We start from the raw sequence: 25,156 nt of genomic DNA, 5'->3' as shown, positions 1-25,156 counted from the left end.
CAGTTTGGAGTAAAGCCTGCATTAAAATAATACACTTCTGCTTCAAATTAAAAATGATAAAGTCCTGATAATCCAAACCAACATGCTGCTCTGAGCTTCTGCTGCCTCAACGTCTGGCTGTTGCATCGAGTTGTTCAGTTCAAAAGATGAGGCAGAAGGAAACTTCTAAAATGATCTCAGCACGCCCAAGAGCAACTGTATCTGAATCCTGTAGAATCACACCTAGCGTACGTTAGTCCTTATTGCCAGCAAGCAGTTTCACTTTGTCCAGCTGTGACGCAGCTGCCACGTGGTCAGTTTTCTTCCTGCTCAGGTGAACAGGTGAAGGTATGCAGGCGACGCCCAGGTTTTCATATGAACACATCTTTCTTCCAGCTACAGGCAGAACTGGAAACGCTGCTTATTATGTTCTACAGAGCACTTTAAAAAGACAATTCAGATACAAACTGTAAAAAAAGTTTTATTTCAAATGCATCAATATAAGATCATGTTACTGAATTTTACAGACGTTTCTCAAACAGTATTTTTAAAAATTTGATTTCCTGTGCAGTTTAGACTTTTTTTTAAACTCATCCAACATAATGTCTGAAAAGTGAAGTGAACACGATCTGAATCAAATGCAGCTCATCAAAAACCTTAACTGGTCACCGGTTTGTCCTACAGACCAGCAGATCCTCATGGGCCCAGCTTTCCAGTCAGAGCATCAATTAGTTCCTGCTTCTTTGTTCCGGTGGTCCGAATCCCAAACTGCTTACAGGCCTCCTTCAGTACAGGCACCGTCAGCTTTCCCAAGGTGCCGTTCTGCAGGTGGGTTCTTAGTTCAGCTTCTGTCACCTCCACTTTGGCTTTTTTCTCAGCTCCACTTCCAGCATCAGCTGCATGGACAAACAAACCATGGGTTAGTAATAAAACATGCTACTCACTCACCACTTGATGTTTTCTTATTTTTGTTGCCTTACAATCTGGAACTTCAAACTGATTTTAAGTTTGATTATAAATTAACAGAAACACACACAAAAAACAACACTTTGATAAATGCAGCTAGAAAACTTTAAATTAAGTCTAAAAACTACAAAAGTGAAAAACGCTGCTTGAATTTGTATTCAACCCACAAAACTGAGACCTTTGTGTCTGCACCTTCTGCAGCAGCTCCAGCAAGAGGTGTCTTCAGGTCCGTCTCCATGATCCTGGTCCATTAACCTGGACGTTCTGCCCGTTCTTCATGTACAACCCCCTGAAGCTCCTTCAGGCTGATGCTCGTGTCCAGAGGTTCTCAGATGGACTGAGGTCTGGGATTTGACCTGACCATTCGAGGACCTTTAACTGGTTCTGCATAAATCAGTGGTGTTGCTTCAGCAGTGTGTTCAGTCATTGTTCTACTGGATGATGTTTAAGTTTCAAATCTCTAACAGGTTCCTCTCAAGGATTTCTCCTGAATCTCTTTTTGCTTCATCCATCTTTCCTTTAACTCTGACCAGTTTCTCAGTCCCAGCTGATGAACAGAACCAACAGAACCCACAACATGACTCCACCACCACTGTGTAGGGATGATGTTTTCAGCACTAGGAAAGATTTTGTCTCAGACATGGTGTTGTCCTTGAAGTTTGGACTCATCTGTCCATCTTCAACATGTTTGGTGAAGAAATAAACAATTCAGTTTTTTCCCTTTAATCATATTTTCATCCTGCCATTCTTCCATGAAGCCCAGTTCTATGCAGCCTCTACTGGTCCTGTGGACACATCCTTCCATCTTCATCAGTGTCATTTTTAACTTCCTGGATGTTTCTCTGATTAATGTCCTTCTTACCTGCTCCATGAGTTTTGGTGAGTGATGCTCCCTGGGCAGGTCTGCAGAGACAACATCTTTTCATTTTCTAATCACTTATTTAATGGAGCTCTGTGGGATCTTCAGGGTTCTGTGATGATTTTATAGCCTAATCCTGATTTGTACGTCTCCCTCCATAACTTTGTCTGACCTGTGTGAAAACTTCCTTTGTCTTCATGATGTCTCTTGCCTGGTGGTATACCTTATAGTCTTAGAGGTTTTGAAGTGATATTTATTTTAGAGATTGCCAGTTATGTACAAGTGGTACACCAATGTTCCCTGTCGCTGAGGGATTTAAATATTGAATGTTGGTAGATTTTGAGGAGTGCTTTTATGGACAGGAACTGAACAGGATGTCGATCAAGTAGACCTTAATATTTTTGGTGCAAGATATTCAAGTGGAGCCAATACTGGAAATAACCCATCCACCTCTTACAGCTCAAGGCATTTCCAGGCCAACCGATTGACGTAGTCTCTCCAGCGAGTCTTCCCCGGGGCCTCTTCCCAGTTGGACATGCCCAAAGCACCTCCCTAGGGAGGCATCCAGGAAGCATTCTTACCAGATGTCTGAACCACCTCAACTGGCTCCTCTCGATGTGGAGCAGCAGCAGCTCCGTTCCGAGTCTCTCCTGATAACTGAACTTCTCACCCTATCTCTAAGGGAGAGTCCAGCTACCCCGCAGAGGAAACTCATTTCAACTGCCTGTATCTATGATGTCGTTCTTCTGGTCATTACCCAGAGTTCAAGACCACAGGTGAGGGTAGGACCATAGACTGACCGGTAAACAGAGAGATTTGTTTTACAGCTCAGCTCCTTCTTCACCACAACGGACTGGCACAGAGTCTGCAATACTGTAGATGCTGCACCAATCTGTCAATCTCACGCTCTATTCTTCCCTCACTCATGAACAAAACTCCCAGACACTTGAACTCCTCCACTTGAGGCAGAACCTTACCCTCGACCTGAAGAGAGCAATCCACCCTTTTCCGACTGAGGACCATGGCCTCAGATTTGGCGGTGCTGATTCTCATTCCAGCTGCTTCACACTCGGCTGTGAACTGCTCCGGTGAGAGCTGAAGATCACGGCACAATGACATCAACAGGACCATATCATCTGCAAAGAGCAGAGATGGAATCCTGAGGCCACTGAACCAGAACCCCTCCGCCCCCTGGCTGCACCGAGAAATTCTGTCCATAAAAGTTATGAATAGAATTGGTGACAATGGGCAGCCCTGGCGGAGTCCAACTCCCAACCTGAAGGGGTCCGACTTACTTCCAGCAATGAAAACCAAACTCTTGCACCGCTTGTATAAGGACTCAATGACCCCCTAGCAATGAGTCCCCCAATCCCATACTTGCGGAGCACCCCTCACAGTGAACCTTGTGGAACAGGGTCGAATGACTTCTCCCAGTCCACAAAACACATGTAGACAGGACGGGCAAACTTCCATGTCCTCTCGAGGACCCTAGTGAGGGTAAAGAGCTGATCCAGTGTTCCACGGCCAGGACAGAAACTGTATTGTTGCAGAGCGGCTGTGGCTGAGTGGTTAGAGCAGTCGTCCTCCAATGCAAGAGGTGGGGGTTCAATTCCACTCCCAGTCACATGTCGAAGTGTCCCTGGGCAAAACACTGAACCCCTCATTGCCTCCGATGTGTGTCCCATCAGTGTATGAATGTGATAAAGCACTGATTATTCTTTGTATAGAACTAGTAGTGTGCTGTATGAATGAGTAAATGAGGTACAGATTGTTGTAAAGAGCCTTGAGTGTCTTGATCAGACAGAAAGGTGAAATATAAGTACAGTCCATTTACCATTGTTCCTCCTGAGTCCGAGGATTGACAACTGAACGTCTCCAGCACCCCTAAGTTTTTTTATACGTGTCCATTACTTATAATCACATTGAAAATCAGAATAAGTTTTAGGCTGTGATGTAACAAGACCAAACTATAACAAAGGTAGATAAAGTTTTTGCATCCCACTGTAAAATTAGTTCACTAGTAACTAAAATGAATCCCTGAAAACTCAAGAGCTCACCGGCTTTGCGTTTAGGAGCAGGTTTAGTCTCTGGATTGTAATCAGCAGGGTACACCAGGTCTTTAAACTCTTGGACCAAAGGACCCAGACGGTGGTCAATCTGATCCACCTTTGGCACTGAGACAGAAAAAAACAGATAAATTAACAAACAAATGTGTGATATGAACATAGACCTTAGGATTCAGAAAAGGAAACAGGATTTGTTTGTTCTTACTGATGTGATCATCAATGTCTTCTGGAGCCATCATATCCAAAGCCAAGGCCTCCAGGTTCCTGTAATGCTGCTGGAGAACTGGGTTCTCAAAAGCATCACTCCTGCATAACATTTCACAGAACAGACACGTTTCATGAACGAATCAAACCTAATGTCTACATGTGAATATTGACATTTGACAATCGCCATGTGTTCCTTTCTGATGTACACAAAAAGTTTTGACAATAAAAATGGAACTACATTTCATCCTTTTCAATCGGATATTTGCTCAACATCCCAGTTTTCAACAGAAAGATCTTTTAGGTTCCTCTACTTGTATGTGAAGCGGAGCTTGTAGACAATCTCCTTCATCTTGTTGACCTGCTTCTGTGAGGCTGGAGGACAGTGAGGAGGATCAAGGGTCCGCATGTCGTCTGCATATGGCAGGTAGATGATATTAAAACCTGACAAAGAAACAAAAAGATCAGATCATACACCAAATTCATGTAATAAAGACAACTAAAGCAAACAGAAAGTCCCCCTGTATGAAGAGCATAAAATAAAAAACTAGTTATTCTGTGACAACGCCCAAAACCAGCTTGGATCTTTCACATACATTTATTTTACACTTGCAAAGCTTCACTTGTGTATTTTTTACTAATGTCTTACAGACATGCTGAAAAGTTTTAAGCTTTCATGTCTTATAAAAATCAGTCATCTGAGTGTTCAAGAAGATCCAACCTCAGATGAGCAACACATGACACATTAAACCTTACTGAGTTTAAAAGCTAAGTCCACCCTTACGGTTTCTGTAGGATTTTACAAAGTAAGAGCGCACCAGCTGCTCATCAGATATATTGAATAACTTTGAGTCTTTCCACTGGAGGACTTCATGCATCTGTGAGTGTTGCTCTGCACTGGGGCCAAATGGGACATAAACCAATGGATCAGGGTGTGGTAAGACTATGGCAGTCCTTTCCAGCTTACACATCTGGAAAGGCACCATCAATGCAGAAACAGTGTTTCCCTACCATTATTCAAGGAGGGCGCCCCGCCCTGTCAACAGAACCAAGCGCCCCTCCTACCAAATCCCCCCATTCCACCCCCACGCAGCTCCACCGCTTCCAGACGGTAAGTGGAGATTGTAGCAGCTCACAGACTCAAAACCGTGCGCCATGCAAATGTAGCCTGGGTGACCCCCGTGACCCGAAAAGGAAGAAGTGGGTAAAGATAATGGATAGATGGATGAATGGAAGGATGGATGGATATCTTAAGCATAGTAGAATGAGAGGCTACAGTAAAGACGGGCAGTATCAGGGACAAAACACTCCCATCACCCTCCACTTTCACCTCCCACACCCACCGACAATATAACCTCCCACCCCCACCCCCCGATGGAGACTTTTTATGCTTGTGATGCAGGTAAGACATTTTCATCAGTCAGTGTTTAAACAGCCTGTGTTCAACATTTCCACCACAAAGAACATCTACGTGTTGATGTTGGGAAATGGCCGGACATGGCGGCGACATTATGGACTTTTAACAAGGAGGACTCTGTACTGGGACGTGATCTAAACCCAGACTGAAATTTTTCAGAAATGCCACGTTCTATTTCATATAGGCTTCGCCCATAAGGCTGTCGCTTAGTGGGTTTATCCCATCATGCGAAGCATTACACTGAAAAATTTAGTCCACGCCCACCTGCTGTGTGGGCCCCACCCGTTCCGTATAAATTACGTTAAGAGCGGGTAATCGGCTCCCACTTTTCTTCAGCAAGCCAATAGCACTGTCAGAAGAACGAAGAAGGAAAGTTGTCTAGCTGACAAACCTTTGTTGAGATTGCATGTGACCGCCACGTCAACCTCCTGTCGTCCCGGTGAGTTCTCCTCCCCAAGGAGAAACAGATTAGCAGTCTTGTTTCAAGGTAAGCACCGAGGAGTATTTCTCAGTGGCAGGTCGCTACACGCTGGACGATGCCATCTTGTAATTTTCCTCTTATCGCCGACCCTCGGAGCGAATCGAATGGTTCCTCTGGGACAGGCGATGTCAGCAGCAGCCCCCCGCTGCTCATTCCCTCCTGGAGAGCGTAGTGTCGGAACGAGGGGGGCTGAGCGAATGCTCACACCCCCACGCCTTGTTTCGCATCGGCGACCACATCGCTCCCAGCTGCCGGTGCCCTCCTATGGAGTTTGCCCGGCATAATCCAGGAGGCGGCTGACATGAAGGGACTTTTGCCGTCCCCTCTCCTTCCCCACCAGTTCAGATGATCTAGCGGGAGGGTTTCTGGGCTCCTCTCCGGCTCGCCATCCTGACCCCATCTGGCCTCGTTTTCCCAGCGGTGACGTCCTATTGGGATGAGGCTGCAGCCGGTCCTGGTAGAATAGGGCGCCGGTTCCCACATCCGCGCCCATCACCAGAGTGGAGGGGTTTCACCGAGCGGAAATTCCCTCAGTGCCCCCCGGGAGCTGAGCCTTGACGGAGTTTTTTTCCGGAGCAAAGATGTCCAGGTTGGACCAGCGTCCTGCGACTCCGGACATAACCAGCATAACCAGACAATGACGTCGCTCTCCAACCGAGCTCACCAGCGTGCGTTCCAGGTGGCCGCAGCGAACAGCACGTTACGCTGTTGGCGTACAACGTTCAGAGGCGGGAGGAGACGAACGCTCCCTCTACAAGGCAGCTGACGTCATCCTCAACCGGTGCACCTCTTTGTTGTCTGCCGGTCTTGCATTGCAGCCGATGCACACTTCAAAAGAGCAGGTAAGATACAGACGTCTTGTAATCTCTGCCTGGTGAGGCTGCTTAAATAATTATAAAATATGATAAGTGAAATAAATAAAAAAAAATTGACCTTCTGTAATTTATAATTGCCAATGTCACATTTTCTTGACTTAATTTCAATTGTAAATCTCTTGTTTTTGATAAAATATTTTTTTTCCAAAAGAAAGGCCAACAAATTGTAATTTGTAATCACTGTAACCCTATTTTGACTTGTGCACTGTCATCTTTCAATTTTAGGTTACACAAGGCTCTGGACTGGTCAAGCTGTGGAGAGATGAGGTGGAACACCAGACCTGCAATGATCCAGTCTGTAAATGATGCTCTGAAGTCTGGTAAGATGCACGACATCATGCTTCACCAAAACGAGCTCGTTACCTCGACCACATAGACTGAACTTCTTGAGGATGTCGTCCAATGTATAATAACGCCTTTAAACATTTTTATTTGTTCTCTTGCTTGGTACATTATTTTTCTGTTTTTGTTTGTTTGTTTAAACAATTTACAACATGACAGTAATGTCACTGTTTAAAGGAAACAATTGCTCAATAAATTAGTAAAATGCAACTTGTTATGTTTGGGTTCTTTTATCTTTTGTAGATATGGTGTGACCCATGTACTGGTTTTGATTTTTTGTTTTTACTGTAACTGACCTTCAAAAGAGCTAGAAACAGGGACTCAGCAGTTGATCCTCCGTAGAAAAATTATATGGACTACAGGCCATGTATTACTTGTTTTATGATATTTAGTGAAGGTTTTTGTTTGGATTAAGGAAATAAATGTCTCTATTTCACCACAGATGAACTGTTACTGTTGCCATATCTTTTGAAATAAAACTGCACAAAACAAAGTAATTTAAACAGGAATGGGTAGAAGATCAAATCAAATTCAATGTATTTCCTAAAAATTAAATGAAAAACAAGAGCAGGACAGGAGTGGGAGTGATTCTCAACAGGAGCAGGACAGGAGCAGGAGTCATGTTACCACGAGTGGGACAGGACAGGATTAATTTTTTTGCTCTGGACCAGGATTGGGACAGGACAGGATTTTTTTTCTGTGGGACCAGGACACGACAGGAGTGAAAATCCCCTCCTGTGTCATCCTCTGTTCTGTACAAGAGGCAGATGTTATGTCCAGGGGCAGTCCGCGTCCCGGGGAGTGGACCCTCCACCTCGGTCTGATGGCCCAGACGTGGCAGGAATTTGGAAAGTGGCCGTGGACCTGTTTGCGACACGAGGAAACGCTCAGTGTCAACTATGGGCTTCACTGAGCCCACGAGACGAACCACTGCTGGGGGGTGGACATGTTCGCTCATAGCCCATGTCCCAAAACGATTTTACACGTTCCCCCACCTCCTCTGATATTACGGTTTCTGAACAGAGTTCAGGAGGAGGGATCGACAGCTCTCCTGGTGTCTCCCGAGCGTGTGAACGCACCATGGTTCCGGTTCTATGACGCCCATTATCGGGACGCCCGTGGAAACTGCCGTGGAGGGAGGATGCTCTCCTCCAGGCGGGAGGAGCAATAAGGAGTTACCCAGAAATAGGCCAGCACCTGTGGGTCTGGCCGCTGAGCGGATCCGCTTAGAGAGGATGGGTCTCCCGCAAGATGTAGAGGCCACCTCATGTCCACTAGGCGACGTGCTGTCTTTTCTGCAGCAGCTGATGGACGGAAATTTGGCGTTCAGCACAATGAAAACGTATGCTGCAGCCATCTCTTCCTGTCATGAAGGTTTTTGTGGAGACAGAACAGCTTTTAATCATCCGCTGATTAAGCGTTTTGTAAAAGGTGTACAGAGAAAGGTGTAGAGGCCACCTCATGTCCGCTAGGCGACGTGCTGTCTTTTCTGCAGCAGCTGATGGATAGAAATTTGGCGTTCAGCACGATTAACGTATACTGCAGCCATCTCTTCTTGTCACAAAGTTTTTGGTGACAGAACAGCCTTTTGTTGAATCTTGGATGTTCTTGTTGACTTCCTGTTAGGGGTGGAGATGTACACATGTGGGCGCAATTGTTAATAAAAGGCCACAAGTTGCTCTGATGAGCTCTGCACTCAGGCCAAAAGACAAATGAACACTGTGTTGTTTTTTCCTCTGTTACTTACCGGCATTTCCAGCCCTTTTAAAGATGGCAGCGTCAACAGGTTATGGGCGCAGGAAGGAGTTTGGAAGCCGATGGAACCGTTTATGTTTTGATGGAGATGCAAAGAACTATGAGCTGTAGGAAACTAAGTTTTTGGCCCACTTGTGTTTGCTTGAGTTGAAGAGCACTATATTATTGAAGGATGAACCCAAGGACGCGGAAGAAGATGCCACCAAAAATGAAGAGGTATATGCAGAACTAATTCAAGTCTTGGACGATAAGAGTTGTCATGAGTTGTCATGAGAGATGCTGCAGATGATGGCAGAAAAGCCTAAAAGATCCTCAGAGATCACTACGCTGGTACGAGGAAGCCACGAGTGATCAGTTTGTATACGGAGTTGACGTCTTTTCAGAAAGGTGTTAATGAGAGCTTGACGGACTATATTGTCCGTGCAGAGACTGCTATCACAGCGCTGCGGAATGCAGGGGAAGTTTTAAGTGATGGCCTACTGACTGCAATAATTTTAAAAGGCCTGCCTGAAGTGTTTAAACCATTCTCTGTTTATGTTACGCAGAGTGATGAGGAGTTAAGTTTTGCCCAATTTAAAATGAAACGTTGGTTACGTACTGTAACCCCAGATTCTATGAGTATAGGCGTAGCCTTTTAAGGCTGTCGCTGATGGGTTTATAATAATAATAATAATAAATTTTATTTCATGGCACCTTACAAAAACAATTAAAATCAGCAATTAATAAAAACGGAATCAACAAATAATTAAAAATAAGTCACAATAAAACAACACTTAAAACAAAGTTAAAACAAAGTTAAAGAGAATATGCCTGTTTAAACAGGTGTGTTTTCAGTTGTGATTTAAAAGAGGGAAGAGAGTCTGTGTTCCTGATGACAGGAGGGAGGGAGTTCCAGAGCTGAGGAGCACAGCGACTGAAGGCTCTGTTCCCCATGGTGACGAGACGAGCAGAAGGAACAATAAAATGAGTGGCAGATGAGGATCTGAGGGAACGAGAAGCAGTGGAGATGTGAAGCAGATCACACAGGTAAGGAGGGGCAAGGTTATGGATGCACTTGAACGTGAGAGTTAAGATTTTAAAATTTATTCTAGCTTCTATGGGCAACCAGTGAAGCTGCTGCAGAACTGGGGTGATGTGTTCTCTGAATGGGGTACAAGTTATGACCCGAGCTGCAGAGTTCTGGAGGAGTTTGAGTTTATGGAGAGTCTTATTCGAGAGACCAAAAAGAAGAGAGTTGCAATAATCAACCCTGGAGGTGATAAGGCTATGGACAAGGATGGCAGCAGCGTGAGGAGTAAGAAAGGGACAAAGTCAGTTGATGTTACGTAAATGGAAGTATGCAGACCGGGTGATAGAATTAATATGAGATTGAAATGAAAGAGTATTATCAAGTATGACACCCACACTCTTTACCTGAGGGGAAGGAAGAACATGGGAGTTGTCAATATTGATGGAAAAACTCTGCAATTTGGTTAAAGTGGTGACTGTGCCAACAAGTAAAACTTCTGTTTTCTTACTGTTGAGTTTAAGAAAATTTGAGGAAAACCATGATCTAATTTCCATAAGCCAGTCCGATAGGGAGGAAGGTGGAAGAGATGCATTGGGTTTTGAGGAAATGTAGAGCTGGGTGTCATCTGCGTAACAGTGAAAATTAACATTATGTTTCCGGAATATGTCAGTCAGAGTCAGAGTCAGAGTTTCTTTATTGTCATTCGCACCTCATGTGGTACATGTGGTGGAGCGAAATTATGAACATGGGGTCCCAGTTACATCCAACAATAAAATGTATAAGAAAAACAGTAATAACATTTAAGATATGAACTAAGAAAAACATCAACTAAATATACACTAAGCACTCATAACATAAAACATTGAACATCAGCACAAACATGAACATGAGTCTGTGAGCAGATGTGCACGCATGAACACATCAACATTGAAACAGATCAGCAGCAACATGAAACAGATCAGCAGCAACGTGATATGGTTTTTCACAGTGATTATTCTAGTTAGAGATTCATGAGTCTAACAGCCTCAGGGTAGAAGCTGTTCCTCAGTCTAGTGGTTCTACACTTAATGCTCCTTAACCTCCTTCCTGAGGGGAGTGGGGCAAAAAGTGTGTGTGCTGGGTGAGTGGGGTCCTTCATGATGCAGGTGGCCCTCTTCCTGCATCTGGAGGTGTAGATGTCTGTGATGGTGGGGAGGCTGATTCCGACAGATTTCTGTGCAGCCTTCACCGCTCTCTGCAAAGCTTTTCTTTCTGCAGCTGTGCAGCCTACATGCCACACGTTGATGCTCGAGCACAGGATGCTCTCCACTGCACACCTGTAGAAGGAGGTGAGGACTGAGCTTCCCAGACCAGCTCACCTCAGCCATCTGAGGAAGTAGAGTCTCTGATGAGCTTTCTTCATCAGGCTGGTGGTGTTGTTGCTCCAGCTGAGGATGTCATTCATGTGTACACCCAAGTACTTGTAGCTGGAGACCACTTCCACCGCAGATCCTCTTATGTTCAGGGGGGTGTAGATGTTTTTGTTCCTTCTGAAGTCCACAATCATCTCCTTTGTCTTCTTCACATTGATGTGAAGGTTATTCTCTTTGCACCAGCTCTCCAGGTGTTCCACCTCTTGCCTGTAGCTGGACACATCATTGTTTGTGATACATCCCACCACCGCTGTATCATCTGCAAACTTTACAATGTGACAGCCTGGATGGGTAGCTGCACAATCATACATGAGCAGAGTAAACAGGAGGGGGCTCAACACACATCCCTGAGGAGAGCCAGTGCTGAGGGTTATGGTGGAGGAGGAGAGGTTGTGGATCCTCACTAACTGTGGTCTGTTTGTTAAAAAGTCTAGTACCCAGTTGCAAATGGAGGGGCTTAGTCCTAGTGTGGATAGTTTGTCCATCAGGGTTTGGGGGATCATGGTGTTGAAGGCGGATGTGAAGTCCACAAAGAGCATACGGACGTAAGAGTTTTTCTGCTCCAGGTGGTTGAGCGCAGTGTGGACCACAGAGGAGATGGCATCCTCTGTTGATCGGTTCTCACGGTATGCGTACTGATGAGGGTCCTCGTTGATGTTTGTTTTGATGCGAGTCATGACCAGTTTTTCAAAGCATTTAGCGACTATCGGGGTGAGGGCCACTGGCCGATAGTCATTCAGACCAGTCACTGTAGAGCTTTTTGGGACTGGGATGATGGTGGCGGTCTTCAGGCAGGTGGGAACTGTCTCCAGGGTAAGTGAGGTGTTAAAGATGTTTGCCAGCACCTCACAGAGCTGATCAGCACATTCCTTCAACACTTTTCCGGGGATGTTGTCTGGGCCAGTTGCCTTGTGCGGATTAATCCTCCTGAAGGTACTCCTTACTTCTGCTGAGGTCACGCTGAGATGCTCTTCATCCGGTGGTGAGGTGAGTCTGGTGCTGGGTGGTCTGTTCGGGTCTTCAAATCGTGCATAGAACTTGTTGAGGGCATCAGGCAGAGATGGGTCTTTGGGGCATTGTTCACTCCTTCCTTTATAATCTGTTATGCACTTAATGCCCCTCAACATGCTCCGAGGGTCTTGTGAGATGAATTGACCCTCGATCCTCTTTGCATATGTGCCCTTGGCCCTCTTAGTACCAGCAACCAGCTCTTTTCTTGTCCTACTCAGCTCCTCTGAACTTCCAGACCTGAAGGCAGTGTTCCTTGCTTCTAGCAGGGTACGCACCTCTGCATTCAGCCAAGGTTTTCTGTTTGGGTAGCTTTTAACATTTCTGATAGTGGAGACGGTGTCAGTACATGTACTAATGTAACCCAGAACTGAGGATGTGTATTGGTCAAGATCAAGCGAACCTCCATTTACAGCAGCTTCTCTGAAAACCTGCCAGTCTGTTCGGTCAAAACAATCTCTCAGTATGGGGCCACTGTCATGGATCACACTTCCTTTTGTACCGGTCTGGAGCGTCTCAGCGGGGGCATGTAAGCAGGAGCCAGGAAGATTGAGATGTGGTCTGACAGTCCTAGGTGGGGGCGGGGTTTGGCTTTGTATGCATCTTTTACGTTCGTGTAAACACGGTCCAGCATGTTGGAATCGCCACATGTTGATAAAAGCTTGGGAGACAGTCCTTTAGATTCACGTGGTTAAAGTCTCCGGCTACCACGTAAAGAGCCTCGGGGTGTTTGTTCTGCAGCGAGCTGATGATATCATGAAGCTCCTGCAGTGATTCATTAGCATTAGCGTCCGGAGGAATGTAGACGACAGAGATAAAAGTCACCGTGAACTCGCGGGGTAGATAATGTGGCCGACATTTCACTGTTATTTGCTCCAAAGCCTTCGAGCATGAGCTATTTACAACAGTACAGTTCGTGGACCAACTTTTACTCACGTAAATGCATACTCCGCCTCCCCGTGATTTCCCCGTTAGCTCGCTGCAGCGGTCCGCTCGAAAAAAAAGTCTATCATCCAGCTGGAAGACTGTGTCCGGCGTTTTACTTGTAATCCACGTTTCCATGAGGCAAAGCACCACACACTTCTTCATCTCTTCTGAGGCGCCCACTCTCAGACGAAGTAAATCCACCTTGTTGTCCAACGAGCGGACATTCGACAGAAAGAGAGATGGCATGGGGAGTTTACCGGCTTTAGCGTAAACTCGTAGCCTCACCATAACCCCCGCCCGGCATCCTCTCCTCTTAAGCCGGGAGCAGCGTTTCCTCTTCTGCCCGCTGGAACGCCTCTGCTGCAGCTTCCAGGTAGATGACTTTAAGATCTGCATTCTGCCGAGCGTAGTTTTGAGTTTGTTGCCGATTTCTGCTATATTTCGTGGCAAATCCGCTCCTATTCTCATCAGTTCGGTTCGGCTATAGTTCACACGCATAAATCGTGCGGAGTCAGGCACAGAGTCAATATCAAAACTTCTAAAAACTGGGATGGTACCGGGAGCCTGTGAAGCTGCAACTGCTCTGAGCGTGGCCATCTTGCCATGTGGTCAAGAGGGAGCATATAAATAATAAATAACAGGGCCCCTAATATAGAACCCTGGGGCACACCTGCAGCAACGAGAAACAAACTTGAGGAATGGGTTTTAAATTGAATAAACTGAGTGCGGCCTGAAAGATATGGAATACACCAAGCAAGTGGAGTATGACTGATACCAATGGATGCTAGTCTGTTCAGGAGGATATTATGAGAAATAGTGTCAAATGCCGCACTGAGATCAAGGAGGATGAGTATGTTGAGGAGACCAGAATCAGCTGCCATCAAAAGGTCATTGGTGATTCTTAATAAAGCTGTTTCAGTACTGTGGTGGGGGCGGAAACCAGACTGGAATTGTTCGTAAAAATTATGTTTATTGAGGTGTGAGTGGAGCTGAGAGGCAACAACTTTCTCAAGGATTTTAGAAATAAAAGGAAGATTAGATATTGGTCGAAGTTTATCAAAATTATTAGGATCTGAACCAGGCTTTTTTAGAATTGGAGTAACAGAAGCTGTTTTCAGAGATGAAGGAACAATTCCAGTATTAAGGGAAGAGTGAATGATAGTGGTTATGAGAGGAACCAATGTGGGGAGACGGGCTTTAACACTGTGGGAAGAGGGTCAAGCTGGCAGGTGGATGATTTTGATTTATGAATAATATTTGTTACATCAGATATGGAAGGAAGAGTGAAACTTGAGAGTAAATGACACGAGGGCAGCGGGGAAAACAGGGGGTCAGCTTCAGTGTTAGGAGCTCTTACAGGGTTAAGTTGTTGGTGGATACTGGAAATTTTGTCAATGAAAAAGGACATGAGAGAGTTGCAAAAGTCAGCAGAGTACATGTGGGAGGGAAATGAGTCCGGAGGCTTAGTAATTTTGGCAAACAGTGAAAACAGAGACTTGGAGTTACCTTCGTTAGAACTGATTAAACAAGAGTAGTATGCAGATTTAGCTGAGACAATGCAGTCCTTGTATAACAATCATATTTAGTTTTATATTTCTTTGTGTATAGTGAGTCCAGTTTTTTTGAACAGGCGTTCAAGTTGGCGTCCCTGGCTTTGAGAAGACGCAGGTTGAACGTAAACCATGGTGCTGAACGAGAAAATGAAACATATCTGTGTTTGAGTGGAGCAAATGTGTTAAGAAGGTTTTGGAGGTTGACATTATAGTAGGAAGTGAGTTCATCAGGGGTTGAAGAGCAGTGAATAGACGGAAGGTCATATATAGCAGATGAGAAAATGTCAGGATCAATATCATTAATTTTCCTAAATGTAATGTCACGAGGAGTACAAGTTTTCAAAGCTATTATATTTACATCAAAAGAAATAAGCATATGATCAGGAGTGGGAAACAGATTGGCTTTGCAGAGAGTAGGGGTGACACCAGAACAACAAACCAAATCCAGAATGACCTTTAGAATGAGTAGGGAATTTGATGTATTGCTGGAGTCCAAAACTATCCAGACTGGAAGTCAAATCTCTGGTGAGAAGGTTATTGCCATTGTCCATGTGAATATTAAAGTCACCAACAATAATCATATTGGGAGAGAGAACAGAAAGATGAGTGAGAAGAGCAGCAAAGTCATACAAAAAATCCTTATTTGGCTTCGGTGGTCGATAAACAGTACGAGTAGATCCAGGGAGCTGAGATGCAGTGTATTCAAATGAGTGAAGAGGTGGGCAGAGACAGGGAGGACTTTCCAGTGCTTCCGATGAATTATCGCGAGACCACCGCCCCTCCCCGAGTTGCAGGGGTGACAGATGTAAACAAACTCAGGTGGGGTCGACCCGTTGAGAGAAACAAAGTCGTTGGGCTGTTGTCATGTTTCAGTCAAGCAAAGAAAGTCCAACTTACGGTCGAGAAGGAGATCCTGGATGAGATGTCCCTTTCCAGTGAGAGAGTGGACGTTTAAAAGACCGAAGTTTATGTTGGAGTTGCGATGCTTGACAATAGTGTTAGCCGACCTAGCCAGGTGGGCTAACACACTGCGGTTGACAGCCCGGTCAGAATTACCGGGAGGACGACGAGTTCTGGACCAAAAGGATTCTACGGAGTAAGTGTCAATGGTATTGAAGTTTCGCCGGGAACCTCGGTGGATGTACTTTCGGCGGGGATTAAAAGGAACGTCCGGATGGAGGTGAAGCGCCACAGGAGAAGGGACAGCAAGGTGAAAGCGGAGTCGCAGAAGCTCTGTAGCAGTGTACTGAAGGAGAGCAGTCACCGGGTGGTGGACGATGGATGAAACAGCCCAGGTGAGGACAGACCACACACACACCCTGTGGATCCACATCATAATCTGTCCGTTGTCAAACAGCGTAGAAACTCTTTACAAACTTTTACAAAAATAGCAGCCGGTGAGCAGCAGCAGCCAGACGCGCCAGCGTTCACTCACAGCTGGGGAGGCCTGTTAACGATTTATCCCGTTATGCGAAGCATCACACTGAAAAAATTTAGTCCACGCCCACCTGCTGTGTGGGCCCCACCCGATCCGTATAAATTACGTTAAGAGCGGGTAATCGGCTCCCAAATAGCTTTATTTTTTCTTCAGCCATTTAGGAGCCAGTGAGGCCCGACGATTAAAGGGATACGCCTATACTCATGAAATCTAGGGTTACAGTACGTAACCAACGTTCTATTTCGTATAGGCTTCGCCCTTTAAGGCTGTCGCTGATGGGTTAAGGGCGAAACGGATGTTGTCCTCGCCTCACTGGGTCCATTCGAACACCGTATGAGACAGAAGCTTGCCCACAAAAACGTCTTGTCACTCAGCTCCCCATGTGCATAATTACGCATTGCGTAGTTATGTGTGCCATGCACAGACGCATGTTGTGTAACTATGCATTCTGAAAAGCATGAACGCCCCTGAAAATTTCAACGGAGAAGGAAGATGTTGTGAAAATGGGGGGGGGGGGAGGGGGCATGAACCAACTGATTCATGGCTGAACAGTATAAACAGATTAATAATAAGTTTTTTTTTGTTTTTTTTTTAGCCTTTATTTATCCAGGTTAGTCTCACTGAGCCACGAGAACTCATTTTCAAGAGGGACCTGTTTAGGGAGCACATGGTGGGGGTTAAGGGCCTTGCTCATGGGCCCAGAGTGGGGCGAATGAGGGTGGGGGCAAGTGTGGATGTTTCACCCACCCCACCCACAATTTTGATGTTGTCGGGGCCGGGGCGTGAACCGGCGATCTTCGGATCACAGGCCCACCTCTCTAACCTCTGCGCCACCACTCCCATCAAGTGAACTGATTATTAATCAAATGAACTGATTGGTAACAATAGTCATGAACTGATTAGTGACAACAGAACCAAAATAACAGACACAACTTGTGACTGATAACATCTCACACTGTAAAGCATGCAGACAGATGTGAGCTTAAACAGGGTTCCATGAAAACAATAACATTAATTCTGTTAGAGCATTAAGGACAGAATGTGTCATGGAACGAACTGTCACATCACGCAGATTAAAAACGAATAAATGAGCAGGGTGTTGACCACGCGGCCGCAGTGCAAATGTCCTGCATTGTCATACCATTATGCAAGGCAGTCGAAGATGCAATACCCCTGGTCGAATGTGCTCTGAGGTTGGCAGGAGGCTCTAAATCTGATGCTCTGTAGGCTTCAGAAATGGCCTCACACAGCTAGTGTGACAAACGCTGGGTGGATAACGGGCGACCTGCAGATGCATCTCTATAATGCACAAACAAATGTTGAGTTTGGCGCATTACAGCTGTGCGCACTATGTAACACGTCAACGCCTGCACCGGACAGAGAAGATGGAAAGATACTTCTTCTTCTGATCTGTGGGGGGGAGGGAAAACCCCCTCCAACGATATCGCTCTTGATTTAAAGGAGCTCGTGATGTTTTTAGGCATAAAAGCTGGGTTTGGTCTTAAATCAGCTGAGCTGCCATCAGCCTGAATTCTGAGACATGACGGAGCAACAGAAAGGGCAGATAAATCACTCACTCTCTTAGCGGATGTTAAAGCCAGCAGCAGGGCTGTTTTAAGAGACAAGAATTTAAGTGGAACCTGATCCAGAGGCTCAAATGGAACTTTGATCAGGGCCTGCAGGACCAGCGTTAAATCCCACTGTGGAGCAAATGGGCGTGAAACAGGCCTGCCTGTCTGTACACCTTTTAGAAAACGCTTCATCAGCAGATGATTAAAAACTGTTCTGTCTCCGAACCCTTCGTGGCAGGAAGAGATGGCTGTAGTGTACGTTTTAATCGTGCTGAACGCCAAGTTCCTGTCCATCAGCTGTTGTAGAAAAGACAGCACGCTGCCTAATGGACATGAGGTGGCCTCTACACCCTTCGCTGTACACCAGCGCTGAAAAGCTGTCCACTTTGATGTGTACAGCGCTGTGGTAGATGCAGCACGTGAATCCTGGATTGTGCGCACTACATCCTGTGGGAGACCCATCCTCTCTAAGCGGAACCGCTCAGCGGCCAAACCCACAGGTGCTGGCCTATTTCTGGGCAACTCCTGATTGCTCCTCCTGCCTGGAGGAGAGCATCCTCCCTCCACGGCAGTTTCCACGGGCGCCCCGACAGCAGGTGTTGCAGGACTGGGAACCATGGTGCGTTCACGAGCTCGGGGGCCACCAGGAGAGCTGTCAATCCCTCCTACTGAACTCGGTTCAGGAACCGTAAAATCAGAGGAGGTGGAAGAAACGCGTACAGAAGCGTTTTGGGCCATGGGCTGGGGGCAAACGCATCCACCCCCAGCGGTGGTTCGTTTCGTGGGCTCAGAGAAAACCATAGTTGACACTGAGCGTTCTCTCGTGTCGCAAACAGGTCCACAGCTGCTTTGCCAAATTTCTGCCACGTCTGAGTCATCAGGTCCGGGTGGAGAGTCCAGTCCCCGTGACGTGGACCGCCCCTGGACATCACATCTGCCCCCTTGTTCAGAACACCGGGTATGCAAACTGCTCTGATGGAGAGCAGATTTTGGTGAGCCCAACACAGTTGCTTTCGCGCAATGTGTAACATCTGGGCTGAGTGCACACCCCCCTGCCGGTTTATGTACGCAGCAGTCACCTTGTTGTCTGTGTGAATCAAAACATGCCGATACTGTAGCACAGGAGGAAAGTGTTGAATCACGTTCAGCACCGTGCGACACTCCAAAACATTTATGTGGGCTGATGTGTGATAGGGCCACAGCTCCCCTACTGCTTAAGATAGGCATGTCTCCCCACAGCCTGACAGCGACGCGTCCGTGAAGACTGGCACGTGTGACGTGGGTCTGCTGACGGGGACTCCCTCCGACAGAACCAGGGCGTTTCCCCAGTGTCGGAGGTCTGCCCTCACGGAGGGGGGAACAGTGATCATCCGTCTCTTTTGTTTTACTGGGTCCACACGCAGACACGCAAACCACCTCTGGAGGCATCTCATGTGCAATAAACCCAGCGGGACAACTGTGTGAGCTGATGACATCGTTCCTAACAGCTTCATGACGGAGACAGCTGTTACCACTCTGCCAGGTCTTACGTGACGGAGCTGGTCTTTTAAAGTGTCGATTCTCGTTTGTGATAAACGAGCCCTGATGGTGGTTGAATTTAACTCCACTCCCAGATAAACAATTGTCTGGGCCGGGAAAATCGAGCTTTTCTTCCAATTTATGGCGAAGCCCAGATTTAACAGGTGTGATGTCAACACCTGAGCCTGCATCACTGCTTCCTGTCTGGAGCGTGACAGCAGCAGCAGGTCATCCAGGTAAAACAAGACTCTCATCCCTGCTCTGTGTAACGGATGCAGGGCTGTCTCCACACACTTTAGCCCCTTATCCACAGGGCCCTTTGGTACTCCTATGTAACTAGTTATGGCCGATTGCGTGTTTTATCCACAATGCCTTTAGCGGTGGAACCCACCCCATTTTTGGGACCTAATTCTCTGAGGTCCCAGGTCTGGTTCTTGTAGGGTCTAGATGTGACATCAGCGCAATGTAGGCCACTGATTGGTCAGGGGGCGTATTCAATGGTGGAGGGCGGAGATTCAGTCTTCCACCGGAAATCCCAATCCGCCATTTTCTTTTTCACCCACCAAAACAGACAACAAGAAATCGGAGGAGCTTATTTTGGAATATTTTACAAGGTAAAACAAATAATCATGGCACAACCATGGTCGAATGCTGAAGTTCAGGCATTTCTCTGTTTGCTGGCCGATGAACAAGTGCAGAGCGAGCTAGATGGAACGAAACGAAATGAAAAGATTTTTCAAGAGGTGTCTGCGCAGATGGCGGTGCAGGGCTTCCATCGCACACCAAAGCAAATTAAAGCTTAAAAAACTAAAAAGCGATTACAAACGATTAAGGACCACAACGGTAGGAGTGGAGCAAACAGAAGAAACTGGAAGTGGTTTATACAAATGGATGCCATTTACGGTAAACGCCCAGCCAACAAAGGGAGGGAGAGTGGCCTAGACACGGCCACTGCTCTTCTGGAATCTATAGTTGATGGTGAGTGTATTTTATTTACTTTAAGCATATTTCCTTTTCCTCATGTAACTGTTTCTTTGCGTTTTCTGAAAGTACTCTGAACAAACGAGGCTGACACGGTTAAGTCGTCATTAGTTAGTATCATTGCTAACTGCACTCTGTTGCTGTTTTTCCACTCTTATTTTGATGCAGAAAGTCCCACTGAAGATGAAGGTTCGCCAGATTCTGCTTTTGACTGTCCAATCCTCCCCGCTTCTGACCCTTCCCCGACCACACCAGCTCCAAGTACATCTACGCCACCGGGCACATCCACGCCACCGGGCAACACGCAGCAGAGCGGCACCAAACAGCACCCGTTACTAGGTAAGAAGAAGCAACAATCGTGTTTAACATCACATTGATCATGTTGATATGAATGTTGTTTTGTTTTTGTTGTAAAACACCTTGCATGTATTCAAACTACTTGTTTATTCAGTTGTAATGTATAAATGTTAAATTTAATTATTAATTTATTACTTAAACTTTCATTTATGAAGTTTATTATTGAAATTATACAGGGTGCAGTGATTTTTGTTCAGATTAACGATGCTCTGTTCTTTTTCTAAATTAGCACAACCGTTGTAAACCTGCTTACTATCATTAAAGTACTAGACTGCTTTATGAACAGAATCATTTCTGATCTTGTGAACAAACACCTTTTGAAATTAGCAGGAACTTTAATGTAAATAATTTATTTAAAAACTCTACCTGTACTTCATCATCTAACAGCCATTTTCTTGTGTGTTATTCATAGGCCATAGAAAGCGCAAATCAACAAGTGCAGCAGAGAGCTTTGTTTCTGCACATACAGAACAAGAGGAGATGAACCGGAAGCAGAGAGAGGAACACTTTCATTTTATTTGTGAGGATGCCAAAAAAGCAAGGCAAGAAGAAGCTGCGGAGAGGCAACGCCAAGCTGCAGCAGCGAGGAAGCAGGAGAAAGCAATTAGGAGGGAGGAGATGGCCTTGAGGAGAGAGGAAGCAGATCTCGCAGAGAGGAAGCAGCACAGCAAAGGCAGGAGGCTGATCAGAGTGCTGCTTTCAATCAGGCACTCCTTGGGGTGCTGGAATCCATTGCCCGTTCCATGGCAAACAGTTTAAAAATATTTAGAGTAGATCATAGGTGATATATAGAAATGTAGATCCTGCAAGGTAAGCCCACAAATAGCCAAACATGGAGCTTGTTAAGTTTGCATATATAATTAGTGTATGATTATTTTTTTTTTGTACAGGTCTTTATTTCTAATAAAAGAAACATTTTCAAGTCTTGAGCTTCCATCTGATCATCAAAAGTGAAGAGCTTACAGTGTTTTTTTACGTCAATAGTGTAGGATAAGTGAAGTAATTGTTTTTTACCTGTAACAATGCTGGTGAAAATTCTCAGTTATCCTTGACACGGCAAATCCCCCCCAAAAAAGATAAAAACAAAACCACAGGACTTTTTTTAAAACTGAAGACGTTTCGCTAATCATCCGAGGAGCACTCACAATTCAATGAAAAAAGGAATATGGGATTAAAGTTATAAAGCTGTGGTGTTCTGTAAGCTTGCTGGAGATTGATCTGCATGCGCCAGTCTCCATAATACAAGCTTACGGCACACCACAGCTTTATAACTTGAATCACACTCCTCGTTTCATTAAATTGAGAAAGAGCCTCGGATGAGAAGTGATACATCTTCAGTTACAAATAAAGTCCAGTTTTTTTATTTATGTATTTTTTCGGTTTTATCTGTAATGAGTACTGAAAAACGTAACCATAATACAGAATGTCCATGTGTTGTAAATGAACATAGCAGTGGAGTTAAAAAGGTGTAGGAATTGTGTAATCTACGTTTACAATCATCCTCATTCAGGAGGTTGTCAGTCATTGCATGTCAAACACCTCGGCCATGATGTCCATCCTGTGGATCCAGCAGCTTCTGCATCGTTTTCGCCCAAGGTCAAAAATTCTCTCCACGACTTTCACTGTGGTAAAAAGGAGCACTAACTTAATATTTCTTAACAGCACTTCAATCATGAAGATAATTTGCGACAGCTTAATTTAAAGAGCTGCGTGGTAAGCATAAGCTCTGAAACAGTTGTTAAATATCAAATCAAATGCAGGTTATTATGTAATGTACGTAATATAGATATATATATATATATATATATATATACATACATACATACATACATACATATATATATACATACATACATATATACAAATCAAATTACAAAAAGACTTTATTAATCATAGAGGGAAATTAAATGTTGTAACTCATCATCCTGGTTTCATTAAAGAGTTGTTCTAGATGCTGATATGGCTGTGGGCAGGAAGGATCTCTTGTAGCGGTCTGTCTTACAAGGGATCTGAAGAAGTATCTGGCTGAAGACATATATATATATATATATATATATATATATATATATATATATTAAAATAGATTAATGTGTATATGCATAAACAAATATAAAGTTCTTGTTGTAGGTTTTGGTTCTTTGTTAAAAACAAAAATTAAAGAGTATAGAGTTTTTCTAAAACTACAGCCGCTAAAAAACGCAGCATATGTGATAGAAGCACAGCAGCAGTGTTTGTTTTGCCATTTTTACACGAACCTGGTAATAAGGCATGCCTGTACATTAAAAAAACAAACAAGAATAATTATTAATCCATGTTTATTTTCAAATCAACACTTTAACGTTTACTTGTATCTAAGGAAGGCTGGGGAGGTAAAAAAAGATTAAGGGGTGGAATTAGGATAAGTTACGGCTCATGACGTACTCCATCATAGCATCTCTGACACCTCGGCCCTGCTCTCCATCTTGCGGGACAGCGACCAGGACGGGCCAAAAAAAAAAGCAACGAGGTCATCCATTTTGGTTGTGTGTTGTTTTCCGGCTCTTCTTCTTCTAATACATGTTAGTGGTGCTTAGAAAAGAGCTTAATGTAGCACTACCGCCACCAGCTGGTAAGGTGCGTTGATATTAATAATCCGCCCACTAGAGGTGAACAATCCACCCACTAAACGGGAACTATAGGCAATGTGGAGACAGAAAAATAGAGGTCCCACCAGAACCGGACACAACAGGCTACAACAAGAACCAGACCTGTGGATACCAGGCTTTTGAGAACGTACGAGGCGCGCGGGAATACCCGAACGGCAGCCTGTTGTACTGATACTTCATCCCTTGAAAGGAGAAACGCAGGAATTTTCTGTGTTTTGGGATGATTGGTATGTGAAAATAAGCATCTTTTAGGTCGACAGAAACAAACCAGTCGTTTCTCTGGATGTTGACCAACAGCTGTCTTGTTGTCAACATGTGAAACGGTCTGTCCATGATCGCTTTGTTGAAAGCTGACAGATCCAAAATCGGTCCCATTCCTCCGGTCCGTTTGGGGACCAGGAAGTAACTAGAGTAAAAACTTGTGTTTTCCTCTCCGTTGGGAACTCTGGAGATTACTTTTTTTATCAGAAGCTCTTGGACTTCTGCATTTAGGGATGAGATTTGGTCTGGTGATGACAGGACCGTCTCTAAAATTCCTCATAACGGAGGGGGTCGGGTTGCAAATTGCAACGTGTAACCTTTACATAACACCCTGTCCATCCATCTGTCTGGCGAGCATGTTTTTAGCCACTCCGCGTAACGTTCGTTGAGTGGACGTGCGTTTAAGTGATGCGTCATGTTTTGTACGGATGTCATCCAGTCCGTCGCCTCGACCGCCGTCATGTGTCGCGGGAATGTTTTCCACGTGACCCAAGGCGAGGCTTCCTCGAAAGGGCTCTGAACGCGCCCGTGCGCTGCGTTCGGACTGCAGACCAACCTTCATGTCCAGGTGGGCCAGTGTGTGTTGAGGCGAAGCGTGACAGGTGATGAAGCCGTGGGGCCGCGCATTCGACGTCGCTGTGGTGAAACGCGTGTCGCTCCTGCCGCGTGCGGTGTCCTGCGCTGGGTTTGCTTTGAGATCTCGCATCTATGCTGCCATGAGCGGGCGAACGCTGAGAAGCGGAGAGCGTGACTTCATCTACGCCGTGCTGTTTGAGTGAAGGCTGCGAGCCCCGCAGGAGCACACGTTTTCTCTGGTGGGACGCGCGCCGCTCTCGCTGGAGGCAAGACTCATCACTGGGTTCGCTCAGCTGTCTCACGCTTATGCGTGAATCCACAACGATTGGAGGTGTTGATTGATCAGCATGCAGAGGGGTTCCCTCGAATGAACTGCAGAGGCGACCACTGGATGGAGATTGGAGACCCACGTTGGAGTTGTAGGTCCCTTCAGCGAAGGTTGCTGCTGGTGGTTCACAGTAGCTGCCATTCTGGTTCTATGTGTTATGCATTTATGTGGTTTTAGTTGGGCTTATGAGTGGGATTTTACATAAGACCTTAACCTATATGCACCTGGTGTGTAAGCTATCATGGTTTAGATCAGCTACAGTTACCAGTTTAAAGGGTGGGTCATGCTGAAAAATTTATAAAGGGATTTATACCTATAGAAGGGCATTCAAAACTATTTTTCCATTCCTAACTTGGTTTAAGTTAGATTTACATGGCAAACTATAGTTTGGTTCAATTGTCTGTTGTCCCTTTAGACGAACGACTTGAGGTTTGGGTTTTTGGTTTCCCCCTAAATGTTTTGAAGTCTATGGCGGGACTCAACTGAAGGATCAGCTATGATATTGCCAAACAACGTGAGGTTGTTTGTTCGTGGCAACATCTTTCAACAATTCCAAGAACTGACGCACACTCTGTCTCGTCCGAGCTCAGAGGTCTGCGGCTCTCTTTCTGGACCCGCTGCCGTTTCT

At 45.4% G+C, this 25,156-nt stretch overlaps 1 protein-coding gene across 1 annotated transcript in view; it reads right to left on the bottom strand.

The window, feature by feature from the left end:
- Window positions 1-520: 520 nt before the first annotated feature.
- xrcc6 (X-ray repair complementing defective repair in Chinese hamster cells 6) overlaps window positions 521-25,156 on the bottom strand; it is a gene marked incomplete at its 5' end in the record, with an annotated part of 38,753 nt that continues 14,117 nt past the window's right edge. The window contains 4 exon segments of the mRNA XM_037690853.1: window positions 521-875; window positions 3,862-3,978; window positions 4,076-4,176; window positions 4,389-4,518. Of these exon segments, the coding sequence (XP_037546781.1) occupies window positions 676-875; window positions 3,862-3,978; window positions 4,076-4,176; window positions 4,389-4,518 (548 nt within the window).

The sequence above is a fragment of the Nematolebias whitei genome, chromosome 17 (genome assembly GCF_014905685.2).
Source record: "Nematolebias whitei isolate Nwh7 chromosome 17, NemWhi1, whole genome shotgun sequence".
Lineage (NCBI taxonomy): Eukaryota > Metazoa > Chordata > Actinopteri > Cyprinodontiformes > Rivulidae > Nematolebias > Nematolebias whitei.
The sequence above is the reverse complement of the archived record's forward strand: the minus strand, read 5'-3'. Positions and strand labels throughout refer to the sequence as shown.